General features: G+C 42.7%; 3 protein-coding genes across 12 annotated transcripts in view; 1 reads left to right on the forward strand and 2 right to left on the reverse strand.

Moving 5' to 3' along the window:
* Nucleotides 1–2,804: 2,804 nt before the first annotated feature.
* The window catches only part of LOC120903739 (protein argonaute-2), a 38,290-nt gene continuing 17,179 nt past the window's right edge, over nt 2,805–23,915 (forward strand). For 3 of the 9 annotated variants that reach the window (XM_040313336.1, XM_040313341.1, XM_040313344.1), the window contains exons 1-2: nt 4,178–4,701; nt 17,491–17,640. In XM_040313336.1, the coding sequence (XP_040169270.1) occupies nt 17,523–17,640 (118 nt within the window). In that variant the 5' untranslated portion in view covers nt 4,178–4,701; nt 17,491–17,522. The other 6 variants (XM_040313337.1, XM_040313338.1, XM_040313339.1 and 3 more) reach the window with 6 other exon arrangements.
* On the reverse strand, nt 16,550–16,915 carry LOC120903744. Its single transcript, XM_040313349.1, has one exon. It carries the CDS (start codon nt 16,886–16,888, stop codon nt 16,703–16,705), a length of 186 nt encoding a protein of 61 aa, XP_040169283.1. The 5' UTR covers nt 16,889–16,915; the 3' UTR covers nt 16,550–16,702.
* On the reverse strand, nt 16,895–18,360 carry LOC120903743. Of its 2 annotated transcripts, none has more exons than XM_040313348.1 (3): nt 18,113–18,360; nt 17,177–17,304; nt 16,895–17,102 (listed from the first exon to the last, which is right to left on the reverse strand). In XM_040313348.1, exons 1-3 carry the CDS (start codon nt 18,256–18,258, stop codon nt 16,924–16,926), a joined length of 453 nt encoding a protein of 150 aa, XP_040169282.1. In that variant the 5' UTR covers nt 18,259–18,360; the 3' UTR covers nt 16,895–16,923. The 2 variants fall into 2 exon arrangements, with proteins under 2 accessions (XP_040169282.1, XP_040169281.1); XM_040313347.1 differs by lacking the exon at nt 18,113–18,360 and adding an exon at nt 17,868–18,065.

The raw sequence follows: 23,915 nt of genomic DNA on the forward strand, positions 1-23,915 counted from the left end.
GGCTGGTCATGTTGTACGCATGGAAACGGACGACCCAGCCCGTAAAGTCTTTTTAGGCCGTCCACAAGGACAAAGGAGGCGTGATAGGCCCAATCGGAGGTGGCAAGATGGCGTGGAGGCGTCCGCCATTAAGGCCGGGATAACGGACTGAGGCAGGCCAAGACCGCAAAGCGGTTGTAGCGCCGGATAAGTAAGTAAGTAAGAAGAATTTCATATGTACACCAAAAGAATAGAAAGAGAGTATGACAGGTAAGTTAATCTTATTAATATCTGATAGTACTATTTTCTTCCAGGTTTCATGTGAGATCTTCATAGGCATACATATGATGGACGTTCTTGTTGCTTTCATCGTAGGAATTTAGACTGAAATTGTATTGAATTGTATTCAATTTAGGGGAAATTGTAGGAAGCATGGTTGTAAAATTGATGGGTTATAATTTGGGAAATAATTTCATCTCATCGTCGTGCGCGATTTTTCCTTGCAGATTTTGTAAGAATAAGCACAAACTATTAAATTCGAATACGAATAAAATCATACTCTATGGAGCTATAACACTATCCGTACCGTTGCCGATGACCCAAAAAGAGGCTTGACAGGGGTCATCCATTAATTACGATATCCTATTTTTTGTATGGTTCCAAATCTTCCAGCTGTCCAGCTCTTCAAGCTTTTAATTTAAACAGATTAAAAAGTTATAGAATTTCCCAATTTTAGGTTCATAGTTGGATTTTATCATGTTTTTGGAGGTCGTTTACTGCACAGCAAAAGTATATATTAAGAGAACGTACGGATAGGTGAACACACTTTTGAAGTCGTCCAAGAATTACCGTATCTCGAGTCAAAGGTCATAATAGAAAATCAGCCGTACCGTCAAATATTGTTTGTTTATTGTTGCGATAAATAAGCGATAAATTACATTGGCATATGATAAATGCTCTCCACACCTAACGGGCTCGTGTAGCGTACCGTACTGTCAAATTTTCCACACAAAAACAAACGGAGAGGAACGCTAGCCTGCGACTTGTGGAGCCCCGGTTATCCTCCCTTTCCTAGCACGGGCCGCACCAGTGTAACGTAATCAATGGATAAACCCTTATAAGGGTTTCCAGGACTTCTCATAGTTGTCGGACATTTCCTAATGGAAGTGAACTTCACAAGTTGGAAATTGGACTCTAGGACACGCTTTTTGAACAGGCTCCTTGGAAATTCCTATTGGATTTGTCCAACAAGGGTGCCTGATCCTGTTATCATCCTATTATCATAGAGTCCAATTCCTATTACATGAAGTTCATTTCACGTATGAAAGAGTCAATGAAGTGTCTCACAGCAATGCACCAAGAAAACCTTGTACAGGCGGTCCCCGAGATACACGGTTAATGGGGACCGAAAACGGCCGCAAAATACCGCGTATCTCGAATTTCCGCGTAAGTCGAATCTCGTGATTTTCAGCTAAAATATCACAAATTTTCGTGTAATTTTGTAAGTAGGGGGTGGTTTTGGTCACTTTATGAATTATTTAATATGATTCTGACTGAATATAACTGTTATAAACCTTTTGAAATAGTTTTTAACATTCGATCAAAACGGAAATTATTTGGCAATTTGCAATTGATGTGTCAAATCAGTTCAATTTGCTCAAAGAATTGTCAAATTTAGAAAACCGCGTATCTCCGAATCCGCGTATGAGAGGTACCGTGTATCTCGGGGACCGCCTGTAATCGAAATTGTTTCACCCACCCGATTGTAGGCTCAAATGCGGTTAGGAACCGTTTTTTATTGACCATTTTGTATCTGTAGTTTTTAATTCCTTTACTAAAAAAAATGCTTAAAAAGCTTATTTAATAACGTTGCATAACATCAGGCAAATACCTTAGTTTGCATACCTTCAGGCGCTCTGAGTATACCGTCAGGCGAAATCACTGGAAACAGTATGCTCTTGACTTAAAGGTATGCAATATGATGATACTAATAGAGTAGAGTGATTTGTAAGTACTAAAAATATTGGCAATAGAAGTAGAAAGAAAGAAAATATGTAATTAAACATTCAAAATGACCCAGTAAAGTCATAAATTGCATAAATTTAGATACAATTATTCTTTCTCCACTTCCACAATGCCTTCACATACACACACAAAAACCCCTAACTTAAACATTTTCAACTGAACTTTCTCTTTCATCCCCCCACCACCCTCTTTCAGTCACACAGCGTCAATGTAATAAAATGCGTAACATAACTCTCGTTGCTATTTTCAGCCACTGCCAGCAGAAGCCAACGGTCAACTCAAATCATCTGCAGTACTTGTTGCATTTTCCCATTGTGATGAGGAAGCATCCAGCAACAACCGCGCGCAGCATTCAAGCAATCAAACCCCACAACAACAACAACGGCAACAACCGTGATCACGAAAAGCAACATAAAAGCAACAAGCACCAAAAAAAAAACCCTCCGGTGCGAAAATGGGGTGCGCGAAAGAAGAGAACACAGAGAGAGAGAATGAGAGGGTTGTTAGGTGGGTGGTTGGTGGAACATCGCGGAGGGGTTGTTTTTCTTTTTTTTATGTTGCATTGCGTCTTGCCGGTTTTGGGGGAGGGTTGGTGAGCCCAACTCAGAGAGGGAGAGAGAGAGAATGGCTCGAACTCTCTCACTTAAAGCACCGCTCCGCTTGTTGGGGGCGCGGGAAGGGAAGAGGAAGGGCTCGTGCAGAATCGTCTCGTCTCACGGGTGGAGCGGCGTGAGCGCGAATCAACAACCACGGCCCGAACGTCATGCCCCCGGACCAGGACCGGGAGATATCGCCGCTCATCATTCGCCGTTGTTCGGTTGCCGTCGCCGGTACGCGTGTGTGCTGCTTAGTGTGGTGCTGTGTTGCGGGCGCGCTTTGGGGTGGGATATTTTTGTGACCGTTTCTCGGATTCGTGCACCAACTGCGTCATCAGTCGGCGAGCGGCGCGGCGCGTTGCGTTTTCGCACGTACGCCAAACTGCATCCAGCGCAACGTTGGTAGAGTGTGTATGTATCGCCTCCGTTGTCGATTGTTTTTGTGCCCCGAAGGCCATTTCCCGCGCGAGTCAGATCCCCCCCCCCTCCTTTATGATCACCCCATCGGTGTTGTTGCATTGTTGGGGTTGAATTTGAACGAGCAAAAGAGAGGAATGAGGAGCTGTAACCCGTCCCGTCAGCCTCCTCCCATATCGTACCGGCATGCTGCTGGTGCAGTTCGCGTTCTTTCCCCCCTCTCTATTTGTGTGTGTGTTGTGTTTCGCGGGATCTTGTGCGACCTTTTTGTGTGTGTTGGTACTTTCGTTTTGCATATGTGCTCGTCCGTCGCTCGTTGCTTGCTGCGTTTTTCCTTTTGTATTACGCGTGCACATCTTTTCGCACATCTTTCGCATGCACGTTGCGCTTTGGGATGCATTTGTGTGCAGTTTGGTGTGCCGGGGCGCATGAAGACGACGACGTCTCGATCCCCAAACGCGTGAAGGTTCTTTCAGTTTGTTGCCCCCATGGTGAATATATGTGTTGTGGCGATTCCCCATCGGTTCCACGTCCACCACGCGGCTCTTGGTTGAGGTTGAGGCCGAGAGAATTCGATGGATCGGCTAGATTTAGAGAGTGAAGTTTGGTGTGTGATGTTTTCTGGTATCAAGAAACGATCAGAGAAGAGCGAAAGACACCTGGGACACCAGATAAAAGCATTTAAAGTCAATGGGAGCAGTTCGTTATCTTGTGTTGATTACAATGAATTTCGTTAAACATGGTTTTTGCTGATCAAAATTGAAATGGCTTCTTTCTGCCACGGTAAATTGCACTCTCATTGAACCGGATTTTGTTCATTTCATTGCCTCCAAAACGGTGAAAAAGAACGGGAAGAAAATTTAAGAAAATTCTTATCATACCGCCATAGCAATGGAACAACACACCGCACAAACCGAACCAAAGCGAGGCTGTTGTGTGTGGGAAAAGTGCAACAATTACGTATCCATCCAAGCCAACAAACACACACACACACAAACGCACACGAAGCTATTAATTAGTTGCACCCGTGAAGCGATTGAGGAATGTTCAATATTTAAACCGTTGCTGAATCGTTCTGTTTTCCTATAAGAATGCATTTTTCTCTTGATACCTCCCCACAGGTACAGGTGTGTTGGTTTGTTTGATTGTTCAGTGTAAGTGTGTGTGTGTGAAATATTCTCACATGATTGTGTGTATGTGTGTGTGAGTTCGTGTGCCGTGAAAGTGTGTTTATCGTGCAAAAATTACCACACAAAACGGCCGGCGATAAGAGTGTGCAATCGTTCGATAATCCTAATCAGGTTTCTTTTTTCTGCAAAGTTTCATTTGTGCGTGTTTTTTTTTCTTCTTTGATTTTTACTACACTAAAAATGTGTAATGAGTGATATTTTTGCCCGCGTGTGGTGTGTTCATTTTGTGTTAAATAATCGCGTCAAGTTTTACAGTGCAAGAAGCTCCCCCTTGATGAAGGTGTGAAAATTAGTGAAATACTTGTGACGTGAGCGATTTAAAGGAAAGTGCAAACCACAACAACAACAACAAAATCCTTTCTTTATCAATTTAATATTTCAACGAATTGTGCAGTGCGTGTGTCTGTGTGTCGTGAGTTTTGTGAAAAGTTTTTATCAAAGTGAGCACCAGCGCAAGGCCAACAATCGTTCTGTTCGCTGCCATCGTGCCACAGGTAAGTGGGAGAAGTATAATTTGGGTTGTCTAGCAAGTGTCCTGTCTGGTTATTATGACCTTCAGAAGAGATTATGCTAAAACAAGGTTTAATTAAGGAAAATCGTTTCATAAAAATGACCAAATATTCGACTAAAATTGCATTCTTCTTTTATTGTTATTGACAATAGTATAAATATTTCTTTGTGGATTATTTTTTCCGAATTTATGTTACTTTGCATTCATAAGAACAACGTAATATTTCCTTTAAAAATTCACTCTAAAATACAAACAATAAAACTTTTATAAACTACACTCGAACAAAGAGAAACTGCACAATGTTCAAATGCTGTTATCGTCTTGTGCCTGTGCCTAAACTGCCTCACTTATGACGCTTATCAGTTATCGGGTCTGTGAGGGGTTTGCCGTTATCGAAAGTTGGCCACACAAAAAACGACGACAAAAACGTAAATACCGATGATGATTTGAAATTGTGTGTTTCGATAACACGGAAAAAGGTTTTCCACCATCAAAATAGTAACAAAATAGCGGACAAGAAAAGTGAAAAACACTAAACTTTTAATTTCATTCCATCCTGAGGAAAAAGCAGACTTGTTCTTGCGCTGCCTTTCCTGATGTTTTGTCTGTGACCTGAAACTTTGGTTCAGGTTTCTCTCGCTGCTCTGCATCGTCGCATTCTCTCGCACGTAAATGTTCGTCCACAGAGGAGGCACACATACTGTGGGTGGGTGGGTGGTCTGGCGCACACAGAGTCCGACCTTGGTGGCCCATTTCCACGACCTTGTTCCATGGGTATGGCTGGAGAAGACAGTCAACCCTCCCCCACCACCGACCACCCTTATTCTTGGGAGAACCTTCAAGCTCTTAGACACACAGCAGCAGCTCTGACGGATGCTACTGCTGCTGGCATCTGGCCGAAGGTTTAAATACATGAAGCTGTGACATATTTAAGCTAGCAATTTTGGGCAGGACAATTAAAAGATGTCATAGGGTTTTATTGGGGTTTGGAGTGAATTATCATTGGCCTTTTTAACTCACTCATAGGCCAAGGGTGGATTGTGAACTATTGTTATTATTGGTAGCACAATTGTTCCATTAAAATGACGTTTTCTTATGATCCTGAATGTACCATATGCTTTTGAATAGTCCCATTGAAATAAAAGTCCCGCCATAAAACCGCCATTTTGTCAATAAACTTCATTCCTAGAATCCAATTCTACAAAGATTAGATTGTAATATCCAGCAAACACTAACAAATTGTTTTGTTTTTGTATTTCTAAGCTGCAAAGCAAGATATATTTGATTTGATTTGAGCAAGATTTGTCAAGATAATGGTGAATTTATCGACCATAATATAGAATGGTGAACTTATCTAGCATCTGCGATGCTAATTCTAGAATAATGACAGAGACCACGATCAAAAACTTGATTTGAAACAACACTGGTCAGAAAGTTGTTCTCATTTCCTGATAGAAATGAGGTCCAACTATAACTAAAACTGCTACTAACTGTTAGTAACCTGCATCCTTTGCTTAATGTTGCCGCCAAAGCTTGCCGTAAAACGAACTTTGACGCTCAGTTGTTCGTTTGATTGCAATGTGCAGAGTAATTAATGATGTCTGGCCACTTTTTTATTTTGATGCGACGTCAAAAGTCTTTCAAAGACTATTCATAACCTAAATGTTATACCTCATATCTCATGTAGCTTTGTAAAAAGCTTTGTTGGTGAGCCTAGTAGTGTTAGGTTTTATGAATCTTTCGTTGGAGTGCATTCATATGAAGCTTCAGGGATGAGTGATTCGAATCTTGTATCGAATCTTTAGAGATTCATGCATCATTTCAACCGAGATTCTGAATCAGATTTACCGAACACTAGATCCTAGAGCGCAGCTTTGTGATTAGACCCTTATAAGACCTAGAAACAGAAAAAAACGTTCTTAACAGTTCTGTTATTTCAAGGTCAAAGTTGTATCATATTAAAATTGAAGATATTTAATGGCGTTTCTACAAATATTCCTGAACTATGGCGTTCATTAATGATGAGGCACAACCTTGGCGTTATAATTACACCATAAAGACTCTAGTAATGTTCGTCTTTGAATCGAAACAATTACACTGAAATGTATAGAAGCAGCATTAATTGTATCCACTTTGCTCGGATATTCGGCAGTTCAAAACACCACGTTGGTGTACTTCCACAAAATCATCACAGATGGCGCACTACACTAATTTATAGTATAGTTCTAGTGCATAACATGAAATGTTTGTGGTAAGTCATGTGTTCCAAAATAGTTGAATAATTTATTTTAACAAACAATAGGAAATCATATTCGCCAACTCCTGTCCAACTCTCTGTCCCTGACGAGCTATGAAAGTAAAAAGGCAAGGAACAAAAATCGCAAGCGTTATGGATGCTGGAGCGCATTTATTTGCCAAAGCAGGGAAACGTATCCCTCCCTCTTTAATTATAGCTCCTGTTTAATAATGACCCCTTTTTTGGGATGGAGGTTGCGAGTGTGCTTAAAAATAGCCACCAAGAAGGACAGATGGAAGGTGCATCATGGCATACAGAGAGCAGCATAATGCTTGGTGTTGGAAAGTTAAAAGAGGCCTAAGGAATGGGTATCTCCAAATTACGAGGCTTTTAGTGTACATAAATACACACACACAGACAAGGAGACGTACAGTGAAACGTCTTCGATCGACGATCTCCAATCGATCGATGGAGCAGGATTTCTTCTTCCTTTATCCCCACGGTGCGGAACACCGCTTACGTTTTGTTCCCTTCTTGGCCAGCAGCAGCAGCAGCATGATCATGTACGATCATGTTCGGGCTGGCCAAAAGATTCCCCCCACAATTTGTTGCCGGTTCGCGTCAACCCACCCCACCAGCAGCGCAGACAGATGAGATAACGGCTTGTGTTTGTGCGCTTGCACTAAAAACGTGTGCGTGTGCGTGCGGGTGCCCCCTATTTTTTTCTTTTGCTGGCCCGGTTTCTTTTCGTGACGAAAATGGCAAAGAAAAAAGAACACCCGAAAATAAGACAAGACAGGCACACAAGGGACAGGCAAAAGCAAGGAGACGCAAAACTGCGTTCCGCGATTTTATGCACACATACACACACATACCGGCGCATACCGAGACAACAACGGGCAAGACAAGGAATGAATGAAAAAATAACCACCATAGGTCAGCATATTTGACGGCTCCGTCCGTGGTGGTGTCGGCGGTGGTGGAACACCCCATCATTCCCAGATATTTCGCTGGTGCACAATAATTCGGTTCAGGCTTTGCAAATGGAACACGATCGAACCGAAATTGACCAACGCCGGGCATGTGATGATGGCCGAGGCTCTTTCGTGTATGGCCTCGGGCTGGCTGCCTTCTCTATCTCTCGCTCTCTCGTTCTCTCGTCAATGTTGTATGTAGGTGTGACCGAAACCGAAACCACACAAAAAACACCATCGGGCTCCAATGGGGCCACTACGTGTGGAAAGGCCTCTACCAGACGCACACAGACACCGGCGTCCGAACGGTGGTAGTAACCACAGGCAAGCCACAAGAACCATTAACAACAACGAACAACCGAAAAAGCATAACCAGTTTACATCCTCCCCAAAATAGAAACAAAAAAACTCAACCACATACACACACACCCCGCAAAGACACGAAACCCGGCACATTGATGACCGAGCGCTTCCTTCGCCATCCTTCCTTCTCCTTGGAACTTCTCGCTCACGTCTTCAAATCGAACAGCACCAACGCACCAACGCGACACGGTCATCATCGTTGGGATGGTGGGGCCCACCGTACGTAATGAATTGGCCGGCAGTCTGGTCTGGGGTCTTCTCTTTTTTCTCAGCTCTTCACACCATGCATCTACAATATGCTGCAAATTTTGTCAACAACATTAAAACAATTGAAATATTAAGTATTAGTACGTAGAAAAGTTTGCAATTACTAGTTTTGATAATCAAAATGTTAAAAAAGTAAGAAGTAAGACTAATTCATCAGTTACCACACGAAAGTAAAGTGTGGAAAACATATCGATAATTTCAGAATAGCCGGCAATTGATATGATTCAACACGTACGTCAAAACGTTACAGTAAACTGAATATAAATAATGAAGCCCAATTATTTTTGAATTATTTTTCTGTTTAAGTTTCACGCTTAATTAACTTTAATTTACTTGTTTGGGATATTTACAGGGGTTTCTAAGTCAGCTTCGAATGTAAACGTTGTTGTTTACCCGCGTGCAAGATGTTAATCCACACCAATCTGATATTTCATTTCCAACATCATAATTTTTAATTTCTACAGCATGATTTTCAACACGTCTCAAGCTGGATTGAGTTTGACAGCTATCTGTGATGTGTTGAAAATCATGTTTGGAAACTGAAATTTCATTTTAAGACAAATTAAACCATTTTACAGCTGTTGAAAAACATCTTGGATGCACATAGGAAAATGATTTGGAAAACACTGTATATTCATTTTACAATTTGCGATATTTTATGTAATCTTACAGGGGTTTCCAAGCCAATCTCCAATGTGCAACAGCATTAAAGGGGTTTCCAAGTTAGTTTCAGTTATTTAATATCCATCAGAATACATTTTAATGCTTTCAGCATGATTTTCAACACTTCAACAGGTTACTGTCATCGTTTTTTCGCCGTGATTTGAAGCCGAAAATTATAAATACTCAAGAATTTAAAAATATTATGATGAAATTGATAGATCAGAATGATGTGGAATAACTGATTGCACGCGGAGGAAAAAAATGTTTACATTCGAAAGTGACATGGAGAACCCTGTATTCACCACTTGCAAGATGTTTTTCAACAGCTGTCACGTGTTATATTTGCATTCCAATAAAATTTTAATTCTTCTATATGATTTTCGTCACGCTTCATGCTGGATTCAGTGTGACAGTTCTTCAGGGTGTGTTGAAAATCATGTGTAAGAAGTGAAATTTAATTGTGAATAAAATGTCAAATGGCAGCTGTTGAAAATCAACGTATAGTTGGTGTGAAATGATGTGCACCTTAGAATATAATTTAAAAAAACCTGTATTCTCATTAGTATGAATAATACAACTTTTGGAGAAAAAAATTTAACAGCTCATTTTAATCGCTTAATGATAAAATGTCAAACAGAAAAGACATTCACGTTTTCATTAAATTACACACAATCCACAATCATCCTCAAGAGATCATAAATAGTGCACACAAGAGGTGACTTATTTCGTCACCCACTGTGGTTGATGCTGTGTCAATCCAGTCGTGTGCATGATCATGACACAGTTCGGAACGGGAGGAAGCAGCTCAAAATTGGCAACTGAAACCGATACGTTCCGGGCCTGTTCGCTCGGCCAATGCGTATTGGGGGCTTCGGCTGGAGATTGAGCCAAATCAAGAAGGAGAGAAGGCGACCACGTAAAGACACACAACACAGGACGGGATATGAAAGGTAAAGGCCCTCAAACTGTTTCACTTCAGCCATCACCACCAAACGGTTTGCTCAACACGAATGATCAGGCAGGCGCGATCGGGCTCGTATCTGGCCATGATTTGCTGTGACCGGATGCTGCGACCGTTTTGGTGTAAATGAAGTGCCTGCCCTGTCTACCGATCGAAAGGTATTGGCATACACGCCCCGCGTCCAGGTGTTGTGTCCCTTTCACCGGATGCGGCAAACAGTTCCACGCGCAAATCTGTGCGTCTTTTTTGGAGGAAATTACATTCTTTACGCGTTTTTGTGTAAAGATTATGTGTTGTAGCGGATATCTTTAAGTGATCGAAAGCAGTGATAGTTTCTTTAGTTTCCTCCCTGTAACACATAATTTGTCTGAATGTCTGTAGCTACACGAAACCGCTTCATTAAAACCGCTTCAAATAAAAACATTAAAATCATAAAGTAATAACACTTTAGGGCCTCCGCATCTTGCCACTAAATTATTCATGTTGCTGTTTTATTTTCGGAGAATGGCTGTCCTCTGGCATTAAAGAGCAATTCCACCACCTCCGAACAATGCAAACGACGCAAGTTCTTTGAGAAAAGTCTCGCCCACACGCAAGTCCGGGAAATGTTTACCTTTTCTTCTTTCTTGCTCTACTCCACATCAGACATTCTCTTTTTTCTGTCTCGCTTCCTCCCACTGTTACAGCTGGCGTGTGGAAAATGGCAAATGGTCTAGCTCGCATTTCGTCCAAGGGCAATGCTATCACTTTCACCTACTCACGGTGGTAAAATTATGGTTTATGGCACACTCGGTCGTGAAATGTGCGCCAAAGAGCAAAGGACATAGTGAGAGAGCGAGAGAGAATCATGGATCACATCTCTAGAAGTGTGAGCGATAACGAGGACACACTGAAATGTCCGCATTTTCTTCCAAGGATGTTTCAAGGGGGAGCCCCATGGGGGGGGACACAGACACAGGTTGTTGGGTGGTTGGCTGGAGGAAAAGTGAAGGTGGAAAGGTTAAAGGATTACTTCGCACGAAAGACGACCCGAAGAACTTGAGGTTGGTTTTGAGATAGAGAAAACTACAGAACTGAAGAAACGTTGTTGGGCAAAGTGTGGTGCTTATGAAATAGAGGCAACATGAGATAAGTCTTGTTAATTTATTTTGCGCGTCCTTGAGCCATGCCAACACACGTCGGTGGTTTTTAATGTTTTGTTTTGGAATTTGTATCATCTATGCAGGGAAAAAACCCCAGTTATAGAATGCTTGCTCACTAAGTTTAGCACCTTAGTCAAATGTAAACGTTTGCCTTTTGCAGTAGATATGTTGAATTGAACGAATTCTGTTCAAAAGCTAACTCTAGTCTAAACGATATTCAAGAAGGTTTCACATATGGTGGTCATGTTGAATTCAACAAATGCTTTAGTATATTCAGAGCTTCTCTAAAACTGTCACAATTGGTTGAATGATTTGGTTCGTAGTGTATTGTCACATAAATTCCCAAAATAATCTATAAGGATTGATTTTTTTTTATTTCTCATAAGGACGGCCTGGTTGGCCGTATCATTTATATAAGGATTGATTGTTCGCACCACAATAAATACAATACCGGATGTAACGTCCTTCAGTAAAGGTCAACCAGGAGAAGAAGCATGCATTTCAAGCCTCGAAGTATCTATACCCCAAACCTGCTATTACTGCCGAAGGTAACCTCCAAAGGTATGTTTTGTACGTGTTAAAAATCATCTTGATGTCTTCGTCCTCGGAAGACCACCAGTATTCTTCTTCAACAACTGAAAGTTGTATTGCTACAAGTACTGATACCTTGACGGTGTTAAAATCTTTTTTTTTTCATCGGGAACGAACACTTCATGTTATGGGAAATACTGAAGTGAAGTAGATGACTTGAGTTACTCGCATACAGTTCAACCCGAGTTTTAAGCATCTGAATCAGATGAATTCTGACCTGGATACGATTGATTAGCCACCTGGATACGATTGATCAAGTACTACCGCTTTAAAGATCGTAGCGCCATCTGCTGGCAAGTCTCCGAAGAAGTGACAGAGTGGTCTAAAAGTATATTAAAGCAGTAAAAAGGCATTTCATATAGCATCTCCTATTGCCATTTTATCAATGCCCCACCCGGGTTTTAAAGTTACTTTAATTCCTCGCATCACTTAACAACCACTGGCCCCTGTTTCTCTCATTCTTCTCTGGCTGGCGAACATATATCAAGCAAATCTCGCCTTTCAATGCTATCGAACACGTTTTTATAAAAATACAAACAAAAAACATGAAACTTTTTGCGCTGACTCTCTCGCGCCCTGCGTCGTAACCCACATTACGCGCGTTTAAAGAAAACGGCGTCGCCGGAAAGGTAGACACTCTCTCGAAGTTCTCCCATAATACGAAACACGAAGTACTGGGCAATGAGAAAACTTGGGGAAAACGGTGCTGGAAATATATCTCTGCAGCGCAAAGGCAAACTCCGACGTGCAAACATGGCATTGAAATAAAAAGTTTGTTTTGATTCGACGTCGTCTTATGCTTCTCCTTCTCTCTGGTTCTCTCTCTGTCTCTGTCTCTATGTTTTAACATCACAAGCGCAAGTGCATTTCGATTTCATCTGGCAGACAAGGGGTACAAGGAACGATTGTTCTAGATTTTCCGATGCAATTGATGGAGGGTTCTGGATGTAATGTAATGTTGCCCATGTTGAACGGAGCATGTCTGCATAAACTCACGACCAGGACCGATTAGAAAATATGACCTTCAAATCACACATACACCGGCCAATCTACAATTAAGAGTGTTGATAATCAAGAAATTAGATGAAAGCTATTAATGAACCACACTTTCCCTATCGATTAATTCAACACATGTCTCCTATTAGTCTAAATTCTACCCATCCACCACCGCGCCATTCCAACGAGACATGCCGGCCGGTACAGCACAACTGTTCGTGGTGTTCGTCCGTAATGATGGCAGTGTTTAATGGCGGTTGGTGTGGTGTAAATTTTATTGCGTTGCAGAAAAATACATCGACATCAGCAGCAGGAAGTGGATGTGGAAGTAGTGAGAGCCTGCCCTGGGGGCATGACTTCATCGTTGTTGCACTGCGCTCCCGCTGTAACTTGCATTGCCCGGTGCTTCCAGCACAGCACAGCAAATGGATTCGATTTCTGTATGCCCTGGTTCTCCTCCGGGGGGAGAGGGAGGTGAAAATGCATTTCTGCTCTTTTGATGCATTTGATGCGTGGCAAAGAGAGAGAGAGAGAGAGAGAGAGAGAGAGAGAGAGAGAGAGAGAGAGAGGGGGAGAAAGAGAATGCAGTTGCAATTTCTCACACACATACTCTCTTCTCCGCACGTAACGATGTAGTTTTGGGGTGAGAGAATGTAGAGCCTTCTCTCAGCAGGGGTTCAATTATTGAAATGGAAAATTTGAACCAATGAACTGTGAATTTGAGTAAAAACGGGCACAATAAATTATAAAGTGAGGAAATTTTAAATTTATAACCTCGGGTACAATATTTTAACCATGTTACATTCCTCCCTCCCAACGGTGCTTTGCTGGAAGCGGTCAACGTATCGCTATGACGTCATGGGAACGTAAAACATCCATTTCGTTCTCGCCGTTTTGTGCACGGTGGGCTACAGCTGGTGGTCATAAATGAGAGTTGAACTACTCCTTCACTGGAGAATGCTATTAACAACATCACAATACAGTACCCAATATTAAATACTCCTCTACTTCGGAATAGGACCTAGATCATACGCTGGCGACCTCTACCATATTAATGGAAAAGCTGGTCCTAAGACACTAAACTCTGCAGACGCTACTGCAATGTCGATTAGCCGAGGTTTAAAGAATCAACAACCCTAACAACTTTTTAAATATTATTATCAAATAGTTTGAAATTAAAAACAAATAAATCAATCACCGACTTTTGCTTCAAATGTTTGTCTACTTTTCATTATTTTTTGCCTATAAAACAAGCTTTTTGTTCAGACAAGGAAACTATGTAGAAGAATTATGCTAAAATTAGTTATTTCGCACTGCACAGTCAATAATTTAGTGAACAGTAGCTAACGACTGAAGTGCTCATTTTGAAAGATGAACAGCTAACACGAAATTCTGGGTATAATAAATACCATGAAAATTCGCTGAAACTATTTAGATACAAAATATTACATAAATTTATAAAACCTAAGACGATTAGCGGGGACGGGTTGTATTCCTTTGGAAGTATCTTCTTATTATCAAAAACGTATTACACTTGCCGACATCCAATTTGGGTTGGAAAATTCTTTTGATGTTTCGTTTTAATTTTCAAAACATAAAAATGCTCTGAAAGTAATTTTTACGAATTTTAGTTACCAATTGAGAAATAAAATTAATATTTATTTAGAAGAAAGTATGCAAATGCATTTGATTTTAGTATAAATTTAGGAAGTTCTACAATGAGTAACAACAAGACACAAGAAGATCGTTGAATAGGGTAAAGGTCGACCTAGTATGTTTTCAGCTTTTGGATGGCAAAACTGGTAAATTTTGTTAAATTTACTGCAGTATTTGGTATTTAAACTTTTGGATTGAAGTGTACTATTACTGATCATGGAATACAGTGGCGCCATCTCTCGGATTGTAGGGGAAATGGCCTGAACTACTAATAAGACCCCAAAATAACTGTTATACTTTTTTTAAATTATTTCTTTGATTTGATAAATTCAGAATCTCTCATTTACCCTATAGTGCAACCCCACCACACTCTTCCCCAACGCTCTAACCACCCCAAAAGGCAATAGGCACACACACAAAAATCTCTGTTTTGTTCTCTCTCGTCTAACACTTCGTTTCCCTAATGATCAGCCCGTTCCTTTCCCTCTACGTTGCTGAGTGGGCACTGGACAGTTAAAAAATTCTCTCACTCTCGCTCTCAACCGTTAGAAGAGGAGCAACTCTTTCTGCTCCTCTTCTCCAGGCTGGAAAGGCAAAGCACCCCTAGAACCCTAGAAAGGGTGATAAAGGGGGGATGCTTCACTCGCTGGTCAAAACACACCGTTCGCTCTGAGAAGAAATGAGCGAACATAAAGCCCCCCCCCACTTTTTCCTCCACTCTCCCTCCTTCACCCACAGAGCGACCGAGTCGGCGCATGTAAGTGTGTTTGGCTTGACATTGAACTTGAGACGCCATTTCCCAAACATACAACACGGGCTGTGTGTGTGTATATGTGTATCTCTCGTTGTGGGGGGAGTTTTGTTATTGTTATTGCTTCCCGTGCTATTGCCGGAAAAGGTACGTCCATGTGTGTGTGTGTGTGTGTGTATGCGTTAAAATTTGGTCCCACTAATAAGGCAGATACACACAACAACAGTGCGGGTATTCGCTTCGGTCCCAAAACACGGTCCCAGCCGCCCTGGGTCCCAGCAGCAGCACCAGCACGGACCCCGGGTTAGTGGTGGGTTAGTGGTGGGAGGATGAATTTTCACACAGTGAATGAAAACGTCCCAAGAAAGTGTTTGGGCTCCCTTTTTCTTCTGACCAGCGAGAGTGTGTGTGAGTTTTCCCTTATCTAACCGGAAAAACGGGCAGTAAAGTGTTGGCCATAGTTGTTGGTGGAACCCCGGGTCCCGGCGCAGTTAAAACGGAGGCGATGGAAAGGTGTGAAAAAGGACCACAGTTTAGTGATTTGGTGCAGCTTGTTGTGTGTGGCTGTGTGTGTGGTGCAATTTGCACCTGTGTGTCGTGAAAAATTACAATTACAACTTCCTTCAACAGTCTCTAAAATTGAGTAAAGTCTTTTAATCGAGGTGCTTAAGCAAAAACGCAATTGTGGAAAAAACAACATTTTCTCCCTCTGAGTGTGTGTGTATGTGTGTTTAAAAATTGTGCAAAAAAAGGATTTCCGCCTACTAATTTCCCGTCACATAAAATATGAACCGTTTAACCAGCAAATCGATATCGCCCACCACCATCAGCAGTGGATGGGAGGGTTGCACCGTTACAGGTAAAGCTATTATGGCCCTTGTGAATTACTGTTGCTGCTTTTTTACATTCTCTTACTGTCTTTTTTTGGTACAAAAAAAAGATAACAAATATGATAAGATAGCGCACGAGAGTTGGGGGGACTATTGCTGATGCCATTCCATTAAATATTAGAAGAAAAATTGGAGTTTTGAAAGGTGCAAAGTGGAAAACGGGATTATTTAATTAAACTAAATTATTTAAAAGAGAAATACTAAGCAAAACAAAGGGAAATTTAAACAAAAAAAAGCAAAAACGAATGTTAAAAAAGTAGAAAACTCTACAAAACCCTTGTTTGGACAATTTCTCAAAGAAATCTACACCCCTTTTTTAAAAACAGGCATTCGAGCGCTCGTTCGGTCCATTATTTTCCAGCTCTTTCGAACCGGGTGCCTTTATCATTGCTACTATCTCTACTTACATCGTTTCTTGCTTCCGCCGCTCCGCCTCTTCAGTCATCACCTTACACCTTATGTCTTCATTAAAAAAAACCTTAGCAAACAATCGACTAATCGACCGGCTTCAGCGTGATAAACCGGGACAGCACCAACACGACGGCAATGGTGGCCAGCACGAAGCAGACGGCAAACATGTAGAAGCTCTCCTCGGTAAACACGTCGGTAAAGGCCGGTATCTGGTGGTACCAGTTCTCGATGATCGCCATGTGGCCGCCCTTCAGCTTCTTGTGCGGCATGGTTTGATGAGCTGGTTTGCTGACGTCCTTTTTTTTTAGCGCCGTTTGCCACCACCACCCGCTCCGCCTGCCTTCTTTTCCGACTTGGTCTTGACCACGCTGGTGGCGATTTCCTTCGGCGCCAGTGCGCTCACGTGCTTGTTGCAGAGCTTGAGCAGCTCGAGCGTGGACAGGTTGGCGCTGCTCAGCTCAATCTTTTTCAGCTTTGCTTCAGCTAGGGATGGTAGTAGAGGAAAAGGGAGCATTAGGATTGTTTTGAAAGGGTGGAACAGTACGCTTAACAATTACCCTGCACCGATGGTATTAGCTGGAAGACGATGGATGGGGGCCTTCGATCGCACACGACCTCTGTCTTGAGCAGGCAGGTTGGATTGGTCTGCGATATCTTCGGGGCGGAAAGATGGTGCACAAATTCTCTGCAAAAAGTAATGTGGAAATGAATTCAGTTTAATTAAATGTTTTTGTTCGTCAACATCATTCTGGTCGCGCATTCTTCTCGAACGTTCTGGATTCGCTCTCACAAGCTGCAAAACCCTGCCGCTAATGCTCTTTCTCTCACACACGTGCTTGTTTTTTTTTTTCTTCTCCCTCTGCCTTTACAGACACGGCGCACGATTGAGGCGAGGAGGCGGCAATGTCCACCGAACGGGAACTGACTCCCGGAACAACGCAGCAGCTGCACCCACTGTCCTACTCGGATATGGCCACACACATTCAACTGAACGGAGTAATAATGGGCAAATCATTCAATGGTAAGCTGCCGTCCTTCCTTCCTATTCCCTCCGGCCGTGGCCTACTAAATACCTTCCCGTCGTCCTATCTCTTCGCCTGAGAATGGCTACATTTGTCCGAACCTACTGTTGCGCCCGTTCTGCTGTTCCGATTGCGATTCCTTCACCCTTCCTTACATTGTGTAATGCTGCAGCTGCTCACTTCTAATCGGGGGTTTTTCAAACTTTAATCAGCCTCAAAACCGTACCCTAAAATTATATGGAAAACTCGGTGCCTCGGTCGTACTGCGTTCCTCTGCCTTAGCTGTTCGTTCTCAAAATACACATCACCCACCGACGACGGCGTTTCGCGTTTCTCTCGCCCTGTGACAGACGCGTGCGCATTGGCCACTTTCCGGGAGCGGGCCATTTTGCATTTGGGGCGCGTTTGCGAGTCGTAGGATGGAACTGGCGGGGCGGGATGGGCAGCTGGATCACTGGTTACGGCTCTTACCTCGTTGGAACGGCACTCTCGTCGAACGGGTCGAAGGTGGCCGTAATGCGCTGCACACCCTTCAGATTGACCAGTTTCAGCTGCTTGCCGATGGCCGATACGATGCCACCCGACCGCCGGAATGCTCCACCGACCTTGATGGACATCGTTACGCTGGAGGAAGTTTAATTGTTGCACTCCCTACAGAAATGGTTGTTGTTTGCCGACTGCGTGTGCGGCAAGTTTCATAACAATTCTCGTTGTGCAAGGGTTGACGTTTTGGAGCTCGGACTCGTGTTCGAAAATGATGTTCGAACTTGGGTTAGGCAGTGCTCTAGCGATTTGTCGCATGAGACAAATGGTGCGTCACGGACGAATGTTGCATAGGTTTTTTCTTGTTTTATAAAATTAAAATAAATCAAAAATACTAAATTTATTGTGGTGGTCATTTAGATACAGAAAATTTATTTTAAGAAAAGAGTTCAAATAAAAATAGTCGCGAAGATACGCGGATCTTCTCATACGCGTATTCGGAGTTACGCATCTTTCTAAATTTGCCATTTTTTAACTCATTGTCAAGGACCGTAAAGATAACAGGTCAAGTTATAAGCCCGTTTTGACAGCTAGATGGAAGAAGAATCGACGAAGAAAACTGACAGTTAGTTTTCCGCTTTTGGCGAACGCTTCAAGTTCTCGAAGGAAAATTTCCATTTTAAATCACGGACTGTGTTCTAATAAACTAAAATACAGGGTTTTCAATGATATTATTGACGTGTTCAGCGAGTTGTTGATTCGTTCGGGCATATAATTGACACTTTCAGCGAGATATTGAATTGTTCGGAAGCAGGCGTTGACAAGTTCGGCGATACTATAGAGCTGTCACTTTCGTACCCCTTGGACTGCAGCTTGGATCATTCTCATCAGAAGGTAAACAAACGGTTTTCGTAAAAATATGTTTGTTTTAACTAATTCATGAATTAAACAGCTTGGGAAATGATTATTAGCTACTTTTAGGACTTTTAAGGATGAAAAATTGAACCCTGCGGCACAGTGTGTAAACAAAACAAATGACAGCTCTACAGAATCGCTGAACATGTCAACGCCTGCTTCCGAACAATTCAATATCTCGCTGAAAGTGTCAATTATATGCCCGAACGAATCAACAACTCGCTGAACATGTCAATAATATCATTGAAAACCCTGTATTCACCCAAATTGATCTCCACCAAATATTGACCATGCAAAACGTAAACAATCCATCAATACATATACAAGCGGAAAACCATCTGTCAAAATCGGAGCCCAGGGGGGGGATCGCCAAAAGCGCTATAACCACACCTATTATACATTCCACCTTGCTCATTGTACTGATTTGACACATCAATTTTCAAATGTCAAATACTTTGCCTTTCGATCGAACGTTAAAAACAAATTTAAAAGGTTGAAAACTGGTAAATTCAGTCAGAATCAAATCAAATAACTAAATAAATGGCTAAAACCACCTCCTACGTGCAAAATTCCACCAAAACTAGTGGAATTTTGGCTGGAAATCACGAGATTTGACATACGCGAAAATTCTAGGGGAAATTTACGAAAATGTTCAGGGTGTTTACAGCGGCACTCACAGTCAAATAACAGCTCCACAATATGCTTGACAAACTCCCCTTATTCTGTTGCAACACTCCCTTACACTGCTTCTAGGCGACCGTTCAATAGTCTGTTCAACGAGAAAGTATACGTTTGAGTGCAAAAACTAATTTTCAAAACAAGAAAAAAAACAAAGCTGTGTAAGAAAGATTTTTTTCGTCATAGCACTAATATATTGAATAATTTATGCTTTTTTGTGTTTTTTTTAAATAAGATTTTGTTCATTTTTATCTGGACGATTGCCCCACGATTTCTTGTAGAAAGTAAATGTGTATCATGTGTATGAAGCTTGTCTGATGTGTCGTGTCTGGTTGGTCATACTCCATAGCAATTAGAACACAGCCTTCGTGCTCGCCGTGTTCGATATACGATGACATTCATTGTAAAATAACTTGTCCAAAGATTTTATCTAAACTCCTTAAAAATCCTCTGTTATTAAAACCACACAAAAACTAAACACAACCAAATTGAATTACAAAAAAACCGGAATTATAACTGGAACATCACCCCACAACCGCCTGTGTTCGAAAAGCCTTTCGCCCATCTTTGAAGGCCTTTTCGTCGCCACGCGCGCGTTTACCGTCCGAGCGGGTTGAAAACTTACGCTCTGTGTACGAGCGTGCGTGCGCGCGCGCCTGTGTGTGTGTGTGTTTTGTGTGCGGAACGAGCAAAAGTTGTGGCGGATGCATCACTCTTTTTCTTCTTCGAATTTCCGAGCGAAACGCGCGCTGTTGGCGAACGGGCGGCAGTGAAACTGTGTGAAAAGCTTAAACCACTCCTGCATCCGGTGTTTGTGGCGCGGGTTTCGGTGCGGTTCGCGTCGGTGGTCGTACGGGAAAGTGGGCCCTACAAAGCGCGTGTCTCGGGTACCCCGTCAGCGAGGGGGGTGTGGTGGGAGAGAGAACACAGAGCCACAGTGTGTGGACCATCTCGGGTCGGGTGGAGCAGAAGGGAAACATTAAGGGCGACACACAGTGTGTCAGGGTGTGTGTGTGTGTGTGTGTGCCTGTGTGCGTGGAGCAAGATCAAACGGGAAAAAAGAGGAAAGACACCCCAGTGTGTGGTGTGCCGTGGCCGCAATCGAGTGTGTGAAACAAGGTTGTCCCGCAAAAGACGGCCGGACCCACCGGAGCAGCAGCAGCAGCAGCAGGCGTAGGAGCAGAAGCAGAAGCAGCAGTAGCACCAGCAGCGTAGCAACGAGCAGCCAGCACATACATTCACAACAATGTATCCAGTAGGCCAACGTAAGTAAAAATGCGCCTTCCCTCGGTCGGGCGGGCGATGATGAACCAACCGGGAAGGAAAAGGGGCGACCAAAAAAAAAAAATGCACGAGACACACAAGCCACAATGCAATCAGCATTGATCGTCATCGATTCATCATTACACCAAAGGCAGCAGCAGCAGCAGTTTAACCCCTTGTATAGGGCGACGGGAATAAGTGTGTGTGTGTGTGCAGTAGTGGTGTGTTGGTGTGGCCGTAGTGTGTCTCGATGGTGATGGTTCGCTTCAGGTGGTGTGGAAGATTCTTTCTGTCCCTCCCCTTCCCTTTCCCTTATGCTCCCATCTTCGTATTCGCCGTTTCCACTCACAACGGGAAATAGCATCGTGGTGTTAGTGGTGTGCAAAAAACTAAAAAAAACAGGAAGTTAATTAACAAAAAACAAATCAAAATTGTTTCATGTGTTGTCCTTAAGAATGTCCCAAAAAGTCGGGGCAAATTTCACTCGAGGTGCCATTTTTTCACACATTAGACAAGATTAGAGAAGCGTGCTGTCGTAGTGTGCGTGTTGCCACTGTGTATTTACATGCGCTTGTGTGTGTGTGTGTGTGTGGTGCTTACAAACCCCGTGAAGAAAACCCTGTCTCGCACTGTTGTGCGCAAGTGGCTGTTGAGTGCGAATGTGTGTATGCGTGTGTTTGTGTGTTTTGAAAACTCATGACGATGTGCGTGTGCGTGTGTGTGTGCGAGTTGCGTACTACTAATCAGAGGCAATATGAGAGTGAAGAAAAAAAACCCTCTCCCCCCCGCACAGTTACACACATACCGAGGGGTTGCGTGTCACCGTGACAGCATGATTTTTTTTATGTGACAGCATAATGTAATTGAATAGAGCAATCGTCCCGTTTCTGGGCCTTCTGTTGTATGGGCACACACCACCTGCCCTTTTGTTCACGGAGGAAGCAATGTGTGTGTGAATGTTGTTGATAGGGCCCAGCGGTCCAGCGATCGGTTGACATCGGTGTGTGCGGTGTGAAAGATGAGAAGGGAAGAACGCCCCGGAATGGCGCCCCTCTGCTCGGTGTTACGGTGGTCAAAGATGTAGCGCAATGTGTGTGTAGTAGTGTGTGTGTGTGGTGTAACCACTTGCGTATTGAGAAGGTGTTGTTTGTGCGCTGTTTGGCGTGTGTGTGCGTGTCTAGCTGTGTGTCAATGGCTGCTGAGAGAGGAAGAAAGAGAGAGATAGTCGCCAAACGAAACAGTGCGTGAGCGAAAGAGAAAAAGGAGCAAAAAAAAACCCTCCCAAAAGAAGAGCGCCAACACATCGCCAAAACATCGCCAATGTGCACCAACACCGACGCAGACACAAACACACACAACTCTCGTCATCAATTTACACACATTCTGATGATGGCGCCGCTTTGACACAAAGGCCACAAACTCTAGCATAGAATTTGGTGTTTTTCTTTATGTTGCAGCCCCATTCCGCGTTTTGTCTCGTGTCTTGTCACTCGCTGGAACGGACTTGGAAAAAGGAGTGGGGGAGGGTGGGGGTTGGGGCTTTTTCCCTTCCCTTTTGTCCCAAACGACGGTTTTCTGTTGATTTGATTAGCGAGGAGCTGGAAGGTGAAAATGGACAGTTTTTGAGAGGAGGAAAGGGATGGCGTTAGAAGATAGAAGATGGGACTGTTCCTGTGTGTGTGTGTACATTTGTGCTGTTGCGAAATTTGCTTTGCACAAATGTCAACAACCCAGCGGGTGGTCTCAATTCGCCGGATATGCTGGGCCACTCGGCATGCTGGGGTGGTTTTAACTTTTACACAACATAAAATTCAAATAATTATCATGATTGATATTATGCCATAATGCATAGGAAAACAAGGCAGATCGCTTGTGTTGATCATTATGATGAAATGTATGATGCAATTATGTTGAGCTTGGATTTTATCAATTCACAGCAATATCTTATTTTAATTACATCATAACGGTAATAGGAGCGAGTGCTTTCTTAGAACAATTGTATTCGCCGGCCACGTCAAAATCCCATTTTGTGTACAAACGTGGCCACGCCAGAAAAAAAACCCACGTGACAATAATCGTTTATTAAATTAGATCGAATATGTGGGTAATAAGCGGCTAGACTGTGTCATCTTTTAATACGTAAACAACTAGGACCTGTAACGAAGGCTAGGACTACTGTCACGCAGGGCATGTGGCTAAAATTTCCGGTTGCATCTGCGCCAGATGAAGATACAAAACACATTTCGAGGCCAGAATGATCATTGCTGCTTTTAGAACTTCATACTTTTTGTTAAAGATCTATTACAAGAGACATTCGTTTTCGACAATTTGCATTGCATTCTCTGTGTCATACCTCTTTGAAGCCGTTGGAAGCACGATTTTCGAATTGCTGTGCTACGATTGCATTCCTACATTACTTAAAGATAATATCTTAAAGGTATTCGGAATGCTCTGTGCCACGTGGTCGTTAATCAGAAGGATAATTGGCATATCATACTCTTCAGCCTTCTAGTATAAGCCTTTCGAGACTTAATTCATTACCAGGCACAGCCCCCGGATGATCCTTGCTACGGCTGGACGGTCCATTCTAGACTTGAACACCCATGATGTACCCATGTTATTAAGTCATTCGAGTTGACGACTTTACCATGAGACCATCGTCAGTTATGCAGATGAAATGTGACATTTAAATCCGTTTTCGATCTGGGATGATCGATCCAATACGCTGGACTCATCATAACTTCAGCCTTTATAAAGTGTTGAACTAGGTCTGTGGCTAATTACAATTGGTTTTGTGGTAAATACTTAGCCAGAATTATTATTATTGTTTGATATTTACTTCAACGGGCGCAGATGTCTAATAGAGGGTTTACTGGATACAGTTGTAACATCCCACTGTAGCAGCTACTGTTACAGTAGTAATAGTAATGCAGCA

This window comes from Anopheles arabiensis, chromosome 3, assembly GCF_016920715.1.
Source record: "Anopheles arabiensis isolate DONGOLA chromosome 3, AaraD3, whole genome shotgun sequence".
Lineage (NCBI taxonomy): Eukaryota > Metazoa > Arthropoda > Insecta > Diptera > Culicidae > Anopheles > Anopheles arabiensis.

Coding starts and splice junctions, on each gene's coding strand:
- LOC120903744 (XM_040313349.1), bottom strand. CDS start 16,888: ATGCCGCACAAGAAGCTGAAGGGCGGCCACATGGCGATCATCGAGAAC.
- LOC120903743 (XM_040313347.1), bottom strand. CDS start 18,028: ATGGCCCGCTCCCGGAAAGTGGCCAATGCGCACGCGTCTGTCACAGGG. Junction 17,305..17,867: donor GTTTTCCATATAATTTTAGG/GTACGGTTTTGA, acceptor TACTTTTTGCAG/AGAATTTGTGCACCATCTTT. Junction 17,103..17,176: donor GCTAATACCATCGGTGCAGG/GTAATTGTTAAG, acceptor TACCATCCCTAG/CTGAAGCAAAGCTGAAAAAG.